Here is an 18,973-nt window from a genome sequence, read left to right as displayed (position 1 = left end):
CCCGGGTTGGCCGCGTGCAAGGCAAACGCCCTCCCCGCTGTGCTATCGCTCCAGCCCCTGTCCACTTTCTAATACTCCAATGTCCAATCTATTTTATAACTAACATAGTTTTTCTCATGCAAATGTCTCTACTATAATGATAAGTCAACCTGAAATGACTGTTCTTTTCCTTATACTTAAAAGTAAGTCCATTTTTGGCCTTGCTCTTCAGGTTCTTCCTCAAATATGTATCTTGCTTGTTTGTATCTATGTCTCATTATTTGCCTTTTCCACTCTGGGGGAGTGTGTTCTCTCTTGAGCACACACTATCCTCTTTCTCTCTTCTCATGTCTTTCTAAGTAAGCTTGATTCAATAAAAACTATTTTGCTTCACTAAAAAATAAAAAAAAAACAACTTTCAAGACTCAGCTCAACTCAAGCATGACTCCCTCCTGTAAATTCCCACTTAATTAACATTTTATGCTACATTGATGAGGGATATTATGATTATTTCTAATTATTTTTCATGTGTCTGTATGTGTCCTTTACTATATTATAATCCTTTATACTTGCCACATTCCTTCCATGTAATTTAACTTAATGCTAGCCACATGACATATATAACATGATTATTTGCTGAGACATTCACATTTATGTTATGACTAGAAAAAAATTTCAATTAATCCATCTAATAAACATTTGTAAAGAGAGAAATAGTCTTTATTTCTCTTGAAAAAGGTATGGGCTCTAGGTGGTGGGAGGTATATTGGAAACATTGGTGGAGGAGAATGGGCACTGATTGAGGGATGGGTAAACGATCATTTTATGATTGAAATGCAAACACAAAAGTTCATAAGTTTGTAACTGTACCTCAAGATGATTCACCAATAAACAAAACACCATTTCATTCTTAATATTTTTTCAAATATATATAGACTATTGTGTTGTATTCCAAAAGTTCATTCACTAGAGACTCATTCAGATAGTCATTAACAATAAACTTTTGCTTTTCAAACTTCTACTTTATGCGTTGTTTCTTTACAAATGTTGGCCTAGATGTCCTTATAGTTTTTTATCTACTCAGTTACCTTATTGAACGATAGTGATTTTGGAAAGGAAATTCATAATGACTTCAAGGCATCACTGAGATATCATTTCTTAGTTTCATCCCCTCCTTTTTTTATTTTATGGTTTTTAAAAAAGAAAAGAACTGGATAATTTAGAGTGCAAAATTCCCACAATAAGACGGGCTTTTGTAATAAGAGACAGAAAGGTACTGAAGAGATCAAATAGATACATTAAGTCTCCAAAGAAGAGCTAAGAGCCTCTTCTTATTTAGCTATGATTCTTTAAGATATTTGAGGAATGTTGATATTGCCATGATATGAGGCAGGAGTAGATAAGAAAGGAAATTTACAGGTTTTTTTTTTATGTCAGCAAATGAAAATTATACTCAACATTTTGAGCAATATTTATTCTATAAAAAAGAGAGTCCATTTTAAATGGTTTAAATCTTTAAGGTTCACTATGTATTATATAAATTTAATTTTTTATTGAATATTAGTGATTAGTGAAATTAATTTTTTTATCTTTTAAATGTTGATTGGAGCGATAGCACAGTGGTAGGGCATTCACCTTTCATTCAGTCGACCCGTGTTCTATTCCTCTGCCCCTCTCGGAGAGCCCGGCAAGCTACCGAGAGTATCGTGCCCACACGGCAGAGCCTGGCAAGCTACCGGTAGCATATTGGATATGCCAAAAACAGTAACAATAAATCTCACATTGAGAGACGTTACTGGTGCCCGCTTGAACAAATCAATGAACAACGGGATGACAGTGACAGTGACAGTTGTAAATGTTAAGTTTTTTTTTTTTATCGGGGCATCCATGCAGTGTTTAGAAGACCCCAGGGTTCCTTACCTATAATTCTCAACCAACCAGGCTGGTGATTCAATGTAGGGACCCAAGAACCTAGTGCTGTGGTGCCAGAGATTACTGGGGGGTCTGCAGGACCACATCCTGTGATGATGGATGAGGCTCCTGGTGATGCACCAGGTGATGCTTGGGAACCTTTCGGTGTTGTAGACAGACCTGGGGTTATGCAATAGGCCAGCATGCAAATACTTGCCTATCCCTCTAGCTCCATAAATGTGAAGGTTTTTAAGAAGAACGTGTACTGTATTTCAGTTTGTTTTATAGCTTATGTCACACAGAAGCTTGACTAGTTGATCCATTCAGTGTTCTTCTCCCAGAGATAGAGCTACCTGAACTATATGTAGTGGCTTGCTCTGTAAAAGCCGAGTTCGCCCTCGAACCCATATCTCATTTGCTGCCTCCAAGCAGTTTTGTTAGTTATTTCCACTCTGAAGAAGCCCATGTTCTCTCTTGCACATGTACTTCCTCTTTTTCTTTCTTCTCACATATTTCCAAGTAACTTTCAATAAAAACTATCTTGCTTCACAAAAGAAGAAAAAGGGTAAACATAGTATCTTGAGAAATGATTTAACCTCTCTAACCTTAGAAAAAAGGGGAAAGAAGTGAGAGGACAGAATGAAAAATCAAAGAAGCACACCCTATTATTAGATATTTCATCTGAGATAAAGGAGAAGAGATAAATGAACAACTCCCACATGTTTCAGTATGCAGTATTTCTACTTTCAAAAGGTGAGTGCTTAAAAAATTAAATTTTATAGAATTTAGGGACTTATCAAATCAATCACACATAAAAGAAAAAAATGCACATTTTTATACATGAACTATAGATCCCCGTGCAGACATAAATTTCCATTTATAATTGTAATTTTTAAAAATAGGCTTTAAAAAAGTTATTGAGGAATAACTAGTTTCAATTACTAAAGTAAAACAAATTCTTGTTTTTCTTTCTATGAGTTTCAATGTAAAAAAGCACTAAAATTGGGGCTGGAGTGATAGCACAGTGGGTAGGGTGTTTGACTTGCACGTGGCCGACCCGGATTCGATTCCCAGCATCCTATATGGTCCCCCGAGCACCGCCAGGAGTAATTCCTGAGTGCATGAGCCAGGAGTAACCCCTGTGCATCACCGGGTGTGACCCAAAAAGCAAAAAAAAAAAAACTTTGAAAAAAGGCACTAAAATTATGTTTGATATAAAGCAGAAAGTTATCTAGTATTAATATTGTACAATAGTAAATAAATTAAATGTGCTTTAAAAGTGTACCAAGAAAATATACTAAGGTTATGAACTATGAATTATATGTCAATTGTATGTCAACCAAGTACAGTATCAAAAATATAAGCTCAATATTAGGCAATGGAAGTGCTATTAACCCTTTCGGGATAGCACTTTATCTATTATAGCCTTCTAATGTCAGCTACTTTAAAATGACAACAATTATAGAGCTCCTGCCAGACTATTGTAATTACAGAACAAAGACTGTTGGGGATAAGAAACTGCACCGAGGTCAACCAAGGCTTTAACAGAAATCACTAATGACTTCCTCTAATATTTCCAAGGGATTTTTCTGTTCTCACTGTCAGTTTCCATTACTATATGATTAGACTGTGTTTTCTGCCATGATTCACTTTGTCAGAGTCTCATTCATAAAACAGACAACAAGGAATATTTTCCTTTACCTTATTTTAACAACAACCATCACCCTTTTCCCGTGCTCCCTGGCTTACCATTTTCCTTCTTCATTTTCATATTGTTGAACAGTATATCCAAACATGTCCTCCACTGGGCCGCTGAAAGTCATTGAATTTTTCACATCAACATTGAATGATATGCAGACGCCTAGAAGAACTAAGAGGGAAAACAAAGTCTAGTTACACAGAGTTAGTGATGCTTCCTTCATGTTTTGAATTAGCAGGAACCCTTGTGGTTCCAATTAAAAGCTGTGCTCTAATGAAAAAGAGCAATGACAACACTCAGAGAATGAGAACTATAAGAAAGGTCAATGATATTACTGACTGGAAAGCAACACAATGGCCTTAAAGAGTAGAAGTATTGACATTCAAACAGATTACCATAGTAATTCAGTACTGGTACTATTCCCAGAACTAAAGATTTCAGACTTTGTAATGAGGGAAAAACTGGCAGAAACTTAGATGCACATATGACTAAACACATTTGCAGACAGTTTTTACAATGGTGAGTCCTACAAAAAATCATGGCCACTTTGAAATACAAAAGCTTCATTTTTCCATCTTAACTAGTAAAGATGCAAGTATCACTATCAAAAGCCTTGGGAGAAGAAGCTTCCTTCTTGCTACTTCCAGAGGGAAGGCAAGTTGAACATCTCTAGTCTAAGACAGCATTCTGAATTGTCTGAATTGTCTGAGATTTGTTTGACTTACACATATGAACCCACACAGTAAATTAATAAAAACTTGCACTACATAGAAGGCTACTATTGATATTAAACCAGATGACATATCTTAGAGAGCCCACTCAATGGCTGTCACATACTAGATATTAAATGAGTACTAATTCTTCTTAATTTATTTGTAATTAATTTCAGTTAACAGAAATTCTCTAGGAATGAGACTCTCTTCTAAGACTGCTCCCAGTGGTGCAAATTCCAACTCTGGCCATTGCTTCTGGAGACTGTCAAGTTTTAAAATATTCCTTTCCAAGATGTAACTAAGGTATCTTTATGAAGAGCAGTTATAAAATAAGAATTGATTGAACTCACTCTACTTTGTGAAAATCACGATATGTATACTTAAAGAATTATTTCCTTAGTCATTGTAAATTTGCTCATAAATATTATGCAAATTTAATGTCTAAATTTCATGCTGGTTCACTCTAATTCATATTGCTCACTCATAATCTTCAAATTTTTGTTAAAATATTAAGTGTTTATTTGATCACAGGATTGTGTGTAACTTGGGGAAATTTTATTCTTCCTTTTTTTTTTGCCTTTTGGGTCACACCTGGCTATGCACAGGGGTTACTCCTGGCTCTGCACTCAGGAATTACTCCTGGCGGTGCTCAGGGGACCATATGGGATGCTGGAATTTGAACCCGGGTCGGCCATGTGCAAGGCAAACGCCCTACCCGCTGTGCTATCGCTCCAGCCCCGGAAATTTTATTCTTAAAAACATATTTAGGAGCAAGAAATGTCATGATGAGCAAGGAAGCCTTTTCAACAAATGGTGCTGGGGAAACTGGACAGCTACATGCAAAATAATGAACTCCACCTCTGTCTAATGCTAGGCACAAAAGTTAGATTAAAATGGATCAAAAAAACTTCAATATCAGGCGTGACTCTTAAGATACATGGAGTAAAATGTGGGCAGAAGTGTCCATGACATAGAAGATAAAGGAATCGTCAAGAAAGAAACACTGCTGACCAAGCAAGTAGAAGCAAAGATAAACAAATGGAACTACATTAAACTAAGAACCTTCTGCACCTCAAATGAAACAGTGACTAGAGATGGCCACTCAATACCTCTATCGCAATCCACAACACCTAAAAGGAGAGAGAGAACAAAAGGGAATGCCCTGCTACAGAGGTGGAGTGGGGTGGGGGAGAAGGGGTGGGGGGGGTGGAAGGGATACTGGGATCATTGGGGTGGAGAATGGGCACTGGTGGAGGGATGGGTACTCGAGCATTGTATGACTAAAACACAAGCACGAAAGTTTGTAAGTCTGTAACTGTACCTCACAGTGATTCACTAATCACTGTATCACTGTCATCCCATTGTTCTTCTATTTACTCGAGCGGGCACCAGTAACGTCTCTATTAAACTCAGCCCTGAGATATTAGCAGCCTCTCGTTACTCGTCTTTCCCAATGATTGGAGACTCTTTCAGGGGAAGGAGACCTATCATTACCGTTTTTGGCATATTGAATACGCCACGGGTAGCTTGCCTGGCTCTGCCGTGTGGGCGGGATACTCTTGGTAGTTTGCCGGGCTCTCCCAGAGGTATCTTTTACTGAATTTGGGATATGAATATGCCATGGGGAGCTTGCAAGGCTCTCCAGTGCAAGCAATAGACTCTTAGAAGCTTGTCAGATTCTCCAATAGGGAGAACAAGGCTATTAGATGTCGCTCGGCCACTTTGCTTTATTAGATTCACTAATAAAAAATAAAAAATTTTAAAAAATACTCACAAAGAAAAAAAAAGAAACAGTAACTAAATACAAAGACAGCCCACAGATGGGAAAAATTAGCAAAATAAAGTTTGGCAAAATTTGATTAAAGGTTAAGCAAACCATGCTTTACTACGAATTTAATTAAGATTTTGAATTATTTCCTCAGTTGCCTTTTATGCATCCCATCTAGATGTTACATCTCCTGGGGGAAAGACTCCAAGGTAGCTAGTGATTACACAGTATAGCACAGCGGTAGGGTGTTTGCCTTGCATGCAGCCAACCAGTGTTTGATTCCTCTGCCCTTCTCGGAGAGCCTGACAAGCTACCAAGAGTATCGCGCCCACTCGGCAGAGCCTGGCAAGCTACCCGTGGCGTATTGGATATGCCAAAAACAGTAACAAGTCTCACAATAGAGACATTACTGGTGCCTGCTCGAGCAAATCAATGAGCAACGAGATGACTGTGATAGTTTGATACTGTGATCCATCTGATAATGGGTTAATATCCAAGATATATAAGACATTGGTAGAACTTTACAAGAAAAATCATCCAACCCCACCAAAAAATGGGGAGAAGAAATGAACAGAAACTTCCTCAAAGAAGAAATACAAATGAACAAAAGACATATAAAAAACGCTCTACACTGCTAATCATCAGGTAGATGCAAATCAAAACAAATCAAAACGACAATGCGATATCATCTCACACTCCAGAGACTGGCACACATCAAAAATAATAAGAACAATTAGTGCTGGCGCAGATGAGGGGAGAAAGGGACTCTAATTAAATATATATATGTATATATATACACACATATATATACATATGTATATATACCCAGACATATATATAAGGAGATATATATGTGTATATATGTGTGCATATATATACATATATATATATAGAGAGAGAGAGAGAGAGAAGAAAAGTGTCTCCCATAGACACAGGCTGAGGTGCGGGTGGCAGGAGGGATACTGGGGACATTGGTGGTGGGAAATGTACACTTCTGGAGGGAGTTGTACACCGCTGGTGGGTGTTGCAACACTATATAATCTGAAACCCAACCACAAACAGCTCTGTAACTCTGTATTTCAGGGTGATTCAATTTAAAAAAAAATGTGTCTGGGGCTGGGAGCTAATACAGGATTTAAGGTGCTTGTCTTGCAAGCATCTAACTCCAGCTAAATTCCCCACATTGCAAATGGTTCCCTGAGATCTGCCAGCAAGGATCCCTGAGCAAAGAGCTCACAAGTAAGCCAATGCCACCCTCCCACCACCAAAGATACATTTGAACACTCATTTAAGAAAAAAGAAATGTTTGCCCATTTAGAAAGCCTTCCTTAAAATCTCTATCTGGAAATCTAGAAATAGTATTTCAATTACTAAATCCTTTTCCTTTTGTGTTTGCATGAGATTTTGTTTACTAAGTTGGAAAATTCTTAAAATCTAGGACTCTTATCATTCTCAAAATTTTGTACAGCTCCTTGTACATAGATGGTTAATAATGAATTTGTAGAATGAAATCTAGATATTTAAAGGTGACATGTACTAGTTGTAGTTAGAAGTGAACTGGGAAGTGTTTCAATTTAGTTTAGGAAGACTTTACTGTAACAGAATTTTTTTTTCTTTTTGGGTCACACCCAGTGTTGCACAGGGCTTACTCCTGACTCATGCACTCAGGAACTACTCCTGGCAGTGCTTGGGGGACCATATAGGATGCTGGGAATCAAACCCAGGTCGGCCATGTGCAAGGCAAATGCCCTACCCATTTTGCTATCACTCCAGCACTGAGACAGAAAATTTTAAGTTAGTTTTTATGGAGAGGCACAGAGAAGAAAATATGTTCCAAGGATTGGGTGGGGGGTCTGTGTAAGTTATGACTTGGACAGGACAAATAAAGTTGCAAGATCATAAAGATCTGCCTGACTAGTGCAGAAGTGGCAGACAAAGAAGGATGAATGAGGTCCATTTATGTACATTTCCAGCTCATTCTTCAAGGGAGATGGAGAACAGCTGGTTACTGGCTTTGGCATAATAACTTTTTTTTAGAGATAGGTCTAAGCATGTTCCCTCTCCTCCAAGCTAAGTAGTACATGCTTCTTTTCTCAGAGATCTTTATATATCTTTATATACATATATATGTATGTGCGTGTGTGTGTGTGTGTGTGTGTGTATACTTCCCACAGATTATTTGGGATCAGTTATAAGATAATCCTGTGTGTCTGGGATGTTAGCAGCATTCCTAGCCCTTATTCACATGATACCAGTAGTATCTCCTAAGCTGTGAAGATCAAAAATGTCTCCAGGCTCATTTATCCCATTGCTCGTTGCTCATCGATTTGTTCGAGCGGGCACCAGTAACGTCTCTCATTGAGAGACTTATTGTTACTGTTTTTGGCATATCCAGTACGCACGGGTAGCTTGCCAGGCTCTGCCGTGTGGGCTCCATACTCTCAGTAGCTTGCCGGGCTCTCTGAGATGGGCGGAGGAATCGAACTCTGGTCGGCTGCGGGAAAGGTGAATGCCTAACTGCTGTGCTATTGCTCCAGCCCTAGGATCACTTATATTGTCCAGGAAATGAAATCACCCTGAGTTGAAAATCATCATTCTACAGATAAAAACCAGAATACTGCCCCCACATAATTTTGTTGGAAAAGGTGACCAAAAAACCAAAAAGCATCTGTTATCTGCATATTACAGTGTCTGCATCATCCAGAAAGTTCTTTTAATATTTAAGAAGGTATCACCGTAATGTTGATGCAAATGACATATGCTGCAAACACCAGAAACTCCATCTGGTCTTCTAAAAACCTTTGACTTGGTTTTTGCCCTGTCTCTAAACACAAAGGAATATATTCATACATTATGTATTTAATGTTCAACCAGGCATCAGTCAGAAATAAATAGGACAGAACAATCACCAGATCCTCTAGAGAGGAATCTCTGAAGGCTGCCCGAGAGGCAAAAAATGTCATTTCAAAGTTTTTGTCAGAAGCAGGCCACCATCATTGAACCATTGACGTCAGACAGTCTACAACACTACTCACCACCCATTGTCTATCTTTTTTAAAACTTACTTCCCTAAGTGCCCTATATAAACGCTGAACCCCCAGAGCGAGTGAAAGGCTTTTTTTTGTTTGTTTGTTTGTTCGTTTTTTTCATGTTGACTATCTTGCTAGGTAATAAGCACCTAACTAAACCTGTTTTTCTCAGTTCTCTCGTACTGGCTTCTAAGGCGAGCCACTTGATTTTGGCTTTGGTAATAGTATTAAAATTTGTTTAAAAATACTTAACATTTAGACAAAAGGAAAAGAAAGGAATCTCTTTCATCAAGGTCTATTTCATCCTTCTTGGAGGATTTTTCCAGCACTTCATCATCCTTAGTAAATGTTTCCGAAAGACCATTCATGGTACCCATCGACATAAAACCAAGAGCTTTTGGTTTCCTTTTTTGGGATGTTTGTTTATTTTACATGTTGTGTGGAATGTCCGGGGGGTGTGTGCTGTACTTTTTTTTTTTTATTTCCTGTCCTCAGAATCTACAGGCAATTTGCCCAAAGTGATTGTAAATCAACTTCTTTCATGTGTCCTAAGGCACCAAGAAGCCTGAAGCACAAGAGAAGACTTTTGAAAAAAATGGTTTACATATTGCTTTTTTGATTTAAAGAAGAGCATAAACAGTAAAAACAGCTTCTCATAACTTTCAGTTCAATGTTCAGTTTGCTATATAGAGTTGTCTGGGAATTTTATGTACCAAAAGTAAAGCAAAACTGTATTTACTCAACCCAAACCAAAAAAGGGGTTGGGACAAACACACTACGATGGCTCTTGGGGCAGGGCAAGCTGGGGTGAAAACAGCAACTCTGGGGAAATAAAGCAGAGACAAGAGTCAGACACTAAACAAAATTCTAATTTCACATGTATAGGCAAGAGATTTTCCCCTTCATACAAGTGACAGTTTGGTTGTGAGATTTCAATGTAATATCCTTCAAATTTAATTGACTACATACACTATGAATAAAATCATTATTATCCCCAATGTCCAGATAAGGAGCAGCAGTGTTGGGTTGGTAGAGAACTTTGTTCCAGCACTCCAAAAGGATTCATCCAATTTTTGTATCTTAGCTCTAAACATGGGAAGGGCTAGTAGAGGTGACATGGAAATGGGTTTAAAAGAGACTGCCGAGGGGCTTCAGTGATAGCACAGCAGGTAGGGCGTTTGCCTTGCCTATGGCTGACCTGGTTCAATTCCCAGCATCCCCCATGGTCCCCAGTGCCACCAGAAGTAATTCCTGATTTCATGAGCCATGAGTGACCCCTGTGCATCACCGGGTGTGACCACAAAAACCAAAAAATAAAAATAGGGGCTGGAGCGATAGCACAGCGGATAGGGCGTTTGCCTTGCATGCGGCCGGCCCAGGTTTGATCCCCAGCATCCCATATGGTCCCCTGAACACCGCCAGGAGTAACTCCTGAGTGCAAAGCCAGGAGTAAAAATTGAGTGCAAAGCCAGGAGTAACCCCTGTGCATCGCCAGGTGAGACCCAAAAAGCAAAAAATAATAATAATAATAAATAAATGAAAAATAAAAAATAAAATAAATGAATAAAAGAGACTCTCAGTCCATGTAATTCCATCACCTGGGATGCAGGTTTAGAGAGACTGCTCTTCTAGCGATGGGCTGGGAGGATACTGTACCTTAAGGAGAAGGTTGGAGTAAAGAGAGACGGCATGTCTACTCAATGATAGAAAGAAGCATGAGGGGTTTCATAGATATTTATGTAAAAAAAAAATGGAAAGCTTTGCTTTCCTTCACACAGGGTTATAGGCAAAGAAAACTGAAAAATGAGCTCAAATTTGAAGGGGTTCACTCGTAAGAGATTATTTTGTGGAATTTCTTTAATCCAGGGAAGAATTTTAGGTAAACAGCAACTATGAGAGAGAGGGATAAGTAATCTACAGATGCATGCTATTTCTGGTAAGAAAACTTTTCAAATCACAGGCATTTTCACAAAAATAATGGCATAGGACTTGTCCATACATGGCGGGAGTGAGGTAGGACAGCAGCTGTTGTTCTCTCTTTGTATTATAAGTTCAAGCTTAGAGGGGCTCAGCGATTCTCCAAAGATAAGGCATTGTGCCAATGGCAGAGATGAGACTTCAGCAATAGTTGTCTGAAGCCAAGCTTCCACTGTGAGGGCAGCACTATCGTGTTGATGACCAGGTGCAATCGATCATGTTAGCACAACCCTCAAATACCCCATTAGCATTCACAGCCCTCTTGAAGCACTGTCATATTTGTGGGTGGGGCTGGCAGGAAAAGCTGACAGAGAGCCAAATCTCGGCTTTCCAGAGAGAAGTGAGTCTAGTGGAACGAAGGCCTTCCTCCACATGTTCTATAAGTCCTCAGAAAAGTCACTTCAGCCTGCTTTTTAAAAAAGAGAAAGAAAGAAAGAAAGAAAGAAAGAAAGAAAGAAAGAAAGAAAGAAAGAAAGAAAGAAAGAAAGAAAGAAAGAAAGAAAGAAAGAAAGAAAGAAAGGAAAGAAAGAAAAGAAAGAAAGAAAGAAAGAAAGAAAGAAAGAAAGAAAGAAAGAAAGAAAGAAAGAAAGAAAGAAAGAAAGAAAGAAAGAAAGAAAGAAAGAAAGAAAGAAAGAAAGAAAGACTGTCTTTTATAGGTGGTCCAGAAATTCTGATCTGCCAATATCCTGATTGGGGAGTTGAATAGTCAAGGGGATTCTGAGTATTTTAAAATCCAAGCCCAAGGCAATTGAGGTGTCAAATAAATGGTGACTTGGAATATACATTAAAGTTCTATTGCTTTCTTTAACAAAGTTCTTATATATTTTGATCCACAAATAATAGGAGAAACCATGCCATTAACATCACTTTTTATGATTTTAATGTGAAGAGTGAAATGATAACATGAGGATAAGAAATAATAATTGTGTCATATAGTTAATTCATGATTTTCAGGAAAAATTCCTCACAAGTGTGTAAAGATAATTCTCCTTAGAGATATATCAACCTAGGTATAAAACATATTCTTTTTGCTAACATTATTTATTCAATGATTCATATTTATTCAACTACTCTACAACTGTTAATCAAGACAATTTTGGATCATGAGCTTGCTTGATTCTGAAGAGAATCCTAAAAGAGATGGTTCTTTCATAGATGTCACAGCCTAGATGAGAAAAATGAATAGAGGAACTGGAACTTAGTTATCATACTTAAAATGAACTTACAAATGCCTTTGAAGTATTGACTCCTGCATGAAATACAAATTAGTCATGCATCAATAAGAAAAATGCTCCAATAGTGTTTGTTGATAGATTTCTCCAGAGTCAGTTTACCCTGCAGCATCTAAGCTGTCTTTTGGAACAGGATTTATCCCCATTCTGTTAACTGTATCTTAAAAAGCGATCAAGGGGCCAGAGAGATATTCCAACAGGTGAAGCATTTGCCTTCCACACCACTGACCTAGTTTCTTTCCTCTGCAACACATATGGTCCTCTGAGCACTGCCAAGAGGGATCCCTGAGCACCTCCCATGTGGCTTAAACACCCCCTTCCCCCAAAATAAATAGAAAAAGGGAAAAAAAAAGAAAAAGATGATATGGGTGTGTTGGGGCAGGAGAGTTTGTTCACTTACTCATTTCCACAGCAAATTTCCAGTTTCTAAAACCAGCAGCAATGGCAGGTAAAGAAAATCTAAGATGAGGCTGTCAGGCCTTCCAAGTGGAAGAGCTGGGTGAAGAAGAGTGCCGTTGAGCCTGTCTTTGTGCTTTACTCCTTAAGAGTCTTGAGAAAGTACTCATTAATGGCACTGTGCAGGTTGTGAGACAATAGCAAGTTAAGGTTCCTTTACTCCCACGACAACCTACTTTCTGTAATCCACTTCAAAAGATCACATCTCTATTCCAAAGAGAGATGAAACACCACAACTTTTAATATATTTAGACAATATTAATGGAGTTGCCGGCTTGAGCCAGTGGATAATCAGTGTTCCTGGCCAGTGCACCCCGCCACAGTGCAAAGCTGCAGAGGCCCCTACACTTCCCACATCTCATAGCTGAGAAGTCTTGAGCACCCCTTACCTCCTCTTGTGCCCTTACATCCTCCTGTGTCTGACAGAAAGAGTTCATTCACTTCTGCTCAAATACATATACAAACCCCTAAAACCTAAACCAGAGAAATTTAGAAAAACAAACCCCAAAGTCATATTCTCACTATAATGACGTAATACATTAGGTACTGTACATAACTCCATATTTAGTTTTCCTTCTTTAAATTCATGTGATACATATTTAACCTTGAGTCACTCCAGAGATCTGGCAGAATCATGTCATTTGGAAACTTTCTTACTTACCTTTCTGCTTACCTTATGTGACATAATAAAACATACTTATAGAATTAGAGTCGTGCATCTAAAAATCCACAAGTAATATCTGGGATTTATTCCCAACAAACTAAATGTACTCTGTATCATTTTTTATATATGTGATGATTTAACAATAAGATAGGTGAAGATGTCTCAAAAGTTATACTACTATACTATTCTAGTGATTTATAATCTGAGGCATGCATTTTTAATTTTGTTTTGGGGCCATGCCCCTTGTTACTCAGGGCATATTCCTGGTGTTTGGGGTACCATATGTGGTGCCAGATTAAATCAATGTTGGCAGTGTGCAAGGCAAGCACCTTTACCCCTATGCTATCTCTCAGGCTCTGAGACAAATATTTTTATAGCTCTGCAATAATGAGAAGGAGGAGCCAAAGAACTCCAATGGAAAAGGCAAAGGGAACAAAAAACCAAAAATAACACAAACACTATTAGAGACTTAAGAAGAATATTTGGAAGTGGCAACATAATTTCGAATGCAGGAAATCTCTCTCTTTTCTGGGGAAAAAAAATCCAACTCAGTGTCTCCTTCAACAACTAGAACTTCCCTCTACAGTTATGTAAAAATAAAATCTGGCTCAATAGTATCTCACCAATCAGCATTCTTTCATCAAGAGTGATGTAATATGTCAGCAAGATCCCTACCTCCATCAGCAAGTTAAGAAAAGCCAATTCAAATAAACACCTCAGTGTTCAAGCATTTTCCAAGTTTCATCCCAGGATGCCGCTTTTCAACTTCAGTTTGCTCTAGTGAGTGAATTGTTTTGAATTTTCATGCTAACGTCCTGTGGGCCTCCAGTTATTACAAATGATATTTGAACTTCAAAGTGAGAGTGTGATATGTGAGTATCTGAATATGATTGGTGGGAAGAAGGCCTAATTCTTGGCACGTAGCAGATGTTTAATACCAGCATATTAAATGGAATAGCATAGATAAACAGAGAAATGAAAATTTCTGGCAGAAAGGTCATTTTGGCTGTAAGAACTTGTCCCCTTTCATAAGTATTGCCCAGAATACTAATCTCTGATAGAGTGTTTCCCAAACATCCTTTGTTAAAAATCCCCTTAATTTTTTTCTCTACATAAGTTTGTTCTTCCACGGTGTTTATTTTCCTTTGTAGTATCTACAGACATCTGCTCTTTTCCCATATCCTCCCACCACAAATAACTGCTTTCCCTGCCAGATCCTTTCAGATGAATCCTTCTCCTGAAAATTTTCAACAGTCTCAGAAACCAACGCCTCCACTCTATCAGCATCATCTTCTGGCTCTGCATTTTACAGGATAAAAAAGCTGCAACTCCTCAGGGGTCCCTGGACCCCACTGTGGGAAACACGTCTCGTGTGTTTGTGTAAGCAACTTGAGCAGAGAACTATTTTCCAGCTGCACTGGCATCCTGAGAACTGAACTCATTATTTTCTGTGACTCTTCAGCACGGAAAGCTGCATATGGTAAAGTGTATTATAGCTCGAAACAGAGCAGAGTTGTGTGCTATTCAAGTACTGGCCCAGAAATATGGGATACAGAGTATTTGGATGTATAAGAATATGAATGAAAGGTGCACTTTCGCTAATGAAAACTTTTTGATAACTCTTTTTAACTTATGTACCATTTCTTCTCACAGCAAAAGTGAGAAACGGATAGTCTTACAGTTATTTGGAGTAACATGCACAAAAGGTACTTTATAGGATCGGGGAAATAGGGTGGCAGTGTATGCTGTAAAATCAATGATTTCTAATTTACTTACAAGCTCTAACTGGAAATTTTAAATTCCAAAAATTAAGAGGATTCCATACTGGTTTCTTATTCCATCTAATTAGCTAATTTTTTGGGGGGTGGCTTAGATGTACTTCTTTAAAGGCCATGTGAATGTACAAGTATATGAGATATTGTTCCTAATTCAATGCTTCAATATATCTGGGTAAGATTTGGTACTGAAATTGAACCAATGACATCTCAAAAATATGGGGAAAAGATTTCTAAAGTATAAAATAATTCATCAAACTCATCAACCAACACCAAATTAACACATTAAAACAGACAGAAGAGGTAACTTCTCCATATATGCATGTATATATGTATATATACTCATATATACATATATATGACAACAAGAACATTAAAAAATGCTCAGAATCTCTGAGAAACAATGAAATAAAAAGCACAATGATATATTACCTGTCACCTTACACCCAAGTTACTGCTGGAAAGCTCATGGAGAAAAAGACCCCTTATTCATTGCTAAGAATATAAACTGGCTAAACTTGCTCAGAAAACTCTATGAAGGATTTTGTGAGACACTCAACATTTACCATACAATCCAGAACTTTCATTCCTAGTATCATGTCCAAAGTACATAAAAACACTAATTCAAAAAGATATATGTACTCTTATGCTCACTGAAATGCTATTTATAGTAGAAAAATATGAAAACAACCCAAGTGCCTAATGATGAAACAGTGTATAAAGATGTTTTTATATATGCATATATATACACATATATGTACATATATCCATGCACATATAAAGCGATACCATTAAGAACAGATGAAACCTTGTCACCTGTAATAATATGAACGAAAATAGAGGCTATTATGTTAAGTGAAATATAACAGAAGAAGAAAGGTAAGTGCCAGATCATTTTATTCCTATGTGGGATATAAAGGAACAAAACAAAGAAGCCAATCCAAAGCTAATCCTTGGATTTGGAACTTAGAACTTTGGTTGCCAGAGGGGCAGATCAGAAGGGCACAATGGGAGGAATTCAATAGAGTAGAAGTAGGATATTGGCTTTTTGGTGGTGACTGTGGGATGATGTTTACCAGGTCTTAAAAGCATCCCTGAAGCATATACAGTGGTATAAAAATATGACCTCAATCTTTTTAAAAAAGTAAAAAAAATTATCTAGTTAAAATAAAAAATAATACAGAAATGATTGAAATAGATGTTTTAAAAATTATAAATATACATAATACTTGAAAGCATTTATTTATACTGTTTTAATATGAAGATCAAAAGTTTGAATCATCTCAAAAATGTGATTATTCATACCGTAATATATTACCTATAAAACATAACAGACATTCCTCATTTAGTGAAATGCTAACATGTGAAGCAACCAGTTTAATTGGGTTGCTATTATTCAGACTGGAAGTTAATGAGTAACATTAAAAAAACGACTAACATTTTAAGTCAGCTGTAATATTTTTTAAAGATACACTTACAAAATGTTCTGATATAAAGGTTTTGGAAATCTAATAACACATAAAATAAAATCTGACATTTTATTTTGCTCTATACTTCAAAGGACTAAATTTAGTTTTGACGTTTCACTTATTTTGCTTGCCATATTCCAAAGAAGCAGTAGGCAAAGTATATAGATTTACAACATTCCTTTTATAATGGAATAGAATCATCGATACACTTTCTGGTTTTAGCACACAGATGGTCAATAATTAATGTATGAAGAGAAGATAATATGATAAAAGAGCGAAAACTAACGTATATCCTCAACAAAACATGAAAGAAATGATTGCTCATCATAGTAGGTATAACTAGCAATTGTATATAGCAGCTATAACTAGCAATTTCAAATCCCAAACACTGAGAGATGATATTATTGATTTTTACCATATCATTTAAGTCTAATTTTTGATGGCTTATTACTACCCTTAATAATATACCACCACTTAACTAAAATGATTCTGTGTATATTTCCCTATTTCTTGGCATTTATTTAAAAAATTTCCATTATATCATTCACTACCAAACATATTTTTTGTAAATATTTTTGTAAAATATTTTTGGTACTGGTGCTCAAGTTCAAATCTCCAGTTTTTTAAGAAGGAAAAAATGTAATCCAGATGACTATAACTTATTCACCTGAAAAGTTTTGGAAAATAAATCAAAAAGTATTTTAAAGGACATTAAGTTTAGTTTATAAGAGATGAAGAAAATCTCAGTAGCCTGGAATGTTGAAATATTTCAGATGGCAAGGGTGAGTAGAATGCATGTTTTCTTTTCAGGAGAAAGATATAATTTTCTGATCTTTCTCTTCTGTTTTGAGATAGCTCTAGATTTTGTTTTCTTAGCTATAATTATTGCTAAGACTGTGATAATCTTTTAGCACATAGGCTATTAGTAACATCCTTGGATACAAATCATCCCTATCTTAATAACAACATCTCTTACATTCTTTCCATGAGCCCACTAGCGTATCTTGACATTGAAGCAAATATAGTCACTGTATTCAATATCTCCAAAAAATAGCTGCCAATGTCTTTCTTAAATGGAAAGATTGTGCTACTTATAACCACAACTTTAGTGGCTAGGTATTTATATATAAGGGTATTAAAACTCAGGTAAAGATTTTCTTTGGGTTAAGGGAAAAGGGAAAGGAGAGAAAAGAATCTGAAAGATGAAAGTGCTGTATAGACAGTACAGGGGTTCAGGCAGCTGACCAAGCACCCCACCTCAGGCCCTGAAAACACCACCTCTTCCTTGGGTCCTCCCACTGAACTGCTTAGTCTGGCGCCTAAGCATCACTTGGGATACCTCTCTGCCTTACCCCACAAAAAAGATATTAAAAATGTGCTTTAGTTTTATCTGTGTTTGGGGGTAAGTGCCTAGTTTCCACTCCTAATGTTTCCATTCTTGTAGAGGACATGCTACTTACTAATCTTTCTTTATTTTTTCTATACCTGTTTGTTAATTAATGAGCTTGGAAGAAGAAACTATGGCATCTCTTGGAAGCAAGTCGGCCTCCATTAAAAAAAATAATAAAGTCTTTGTTCTGCTCGTCTAGTGTCAGACTCTAAGCTGGTGCTGTTACATCATTTGTCAACTTTGGGTTCAGTAGTGCAAATTTCATTTATCAGCTGTGTTCACTTCTAAGTCTTTATCAAGTCAAAATTCATTCAAGTGAGAAAGGGATTTTTTAAAAATCATGGGAATTTCTCAAAACTCCTAATGGTATTTATTTCCTATGTAAAATAAACAATTATGGGGAAATGTTTAGATTTGGGTATTGGGCACTTTTGTGTTTAGATTATTCCTTTCAATTTTCTTAAGCATTTTATAACAAAACAGAGCTTACACTTTTTCTCCATTTAAGAATCATGTTTAAAGATGTGCTGGTGCAATATAACCTCCACAATTATTTTTAATGTCATCATTTTCATCATTTATCTTAAACTAAATTTTAAAACATGTGAGTTTTAAAAATGTGAGTCTAAATGTGAGAAATATAAATATAAAAAAATTAGTTCCCTAAAAACAGTCTCTATAAAACCAAGCTCCTGGACATCTAATAGCCTAGTTCTCCCTGTTGGAGAACGTTCTCCAACAGGGAGAACGTGACAAATTACTAAGACTCTACTGCCCACACGGGAGAGCCTGGCAAGCTCCCCGTGGCATATTCATATCCCAAATACAGTGAAAGACATATACATACCTCTCGAAGAGCCCAGCAAGCTACTGAGAGTATCCCGCCCGTATGGCAGAGCATGGCAAGCTAC

General features: G+C 37.1%; 1 protein-coding gene across 1 annotated transcript in view; it reads right to left on the bottom strand.

Moving 5' to 3' along the window:
- ITGA1 (integrin subunit alpha 1) overlaps positions 1-18,973 on the bottom strand; it is a 196,493-nt gene that overhangs the window by 111,289 nt on the left and 66,231 nt on the right. The window contains exon 2 of the mRNA XM_055132279.1: positions 3,640-3,760. Coding sequence (XP_054988254.1) covers positions 3,640-3,760 — 121 coding nt within the window. The remainder of the gene's footprint in view (positions 1-3,639; positions 3,761-18,973) is intronic.

Source organism: Sorex araneus, chromosome 1 (assembly GCF_027595985.1).
Source record: "Sorex araneus isolate mSorAra2 chromosome 1, mSorAra2.pri, whole genome shotgun sequence".
Lineage (NCBI taxonomy): Eukaryota > Metazoa > Chordata > Mammalia > Eulipotyphla > Soricidae > Sorex > Sorex araneus.
Note: the sequence above shows the minus strand (reverse complement) of the source record. Positions and strands in the feature narration are given on the sequence as shown.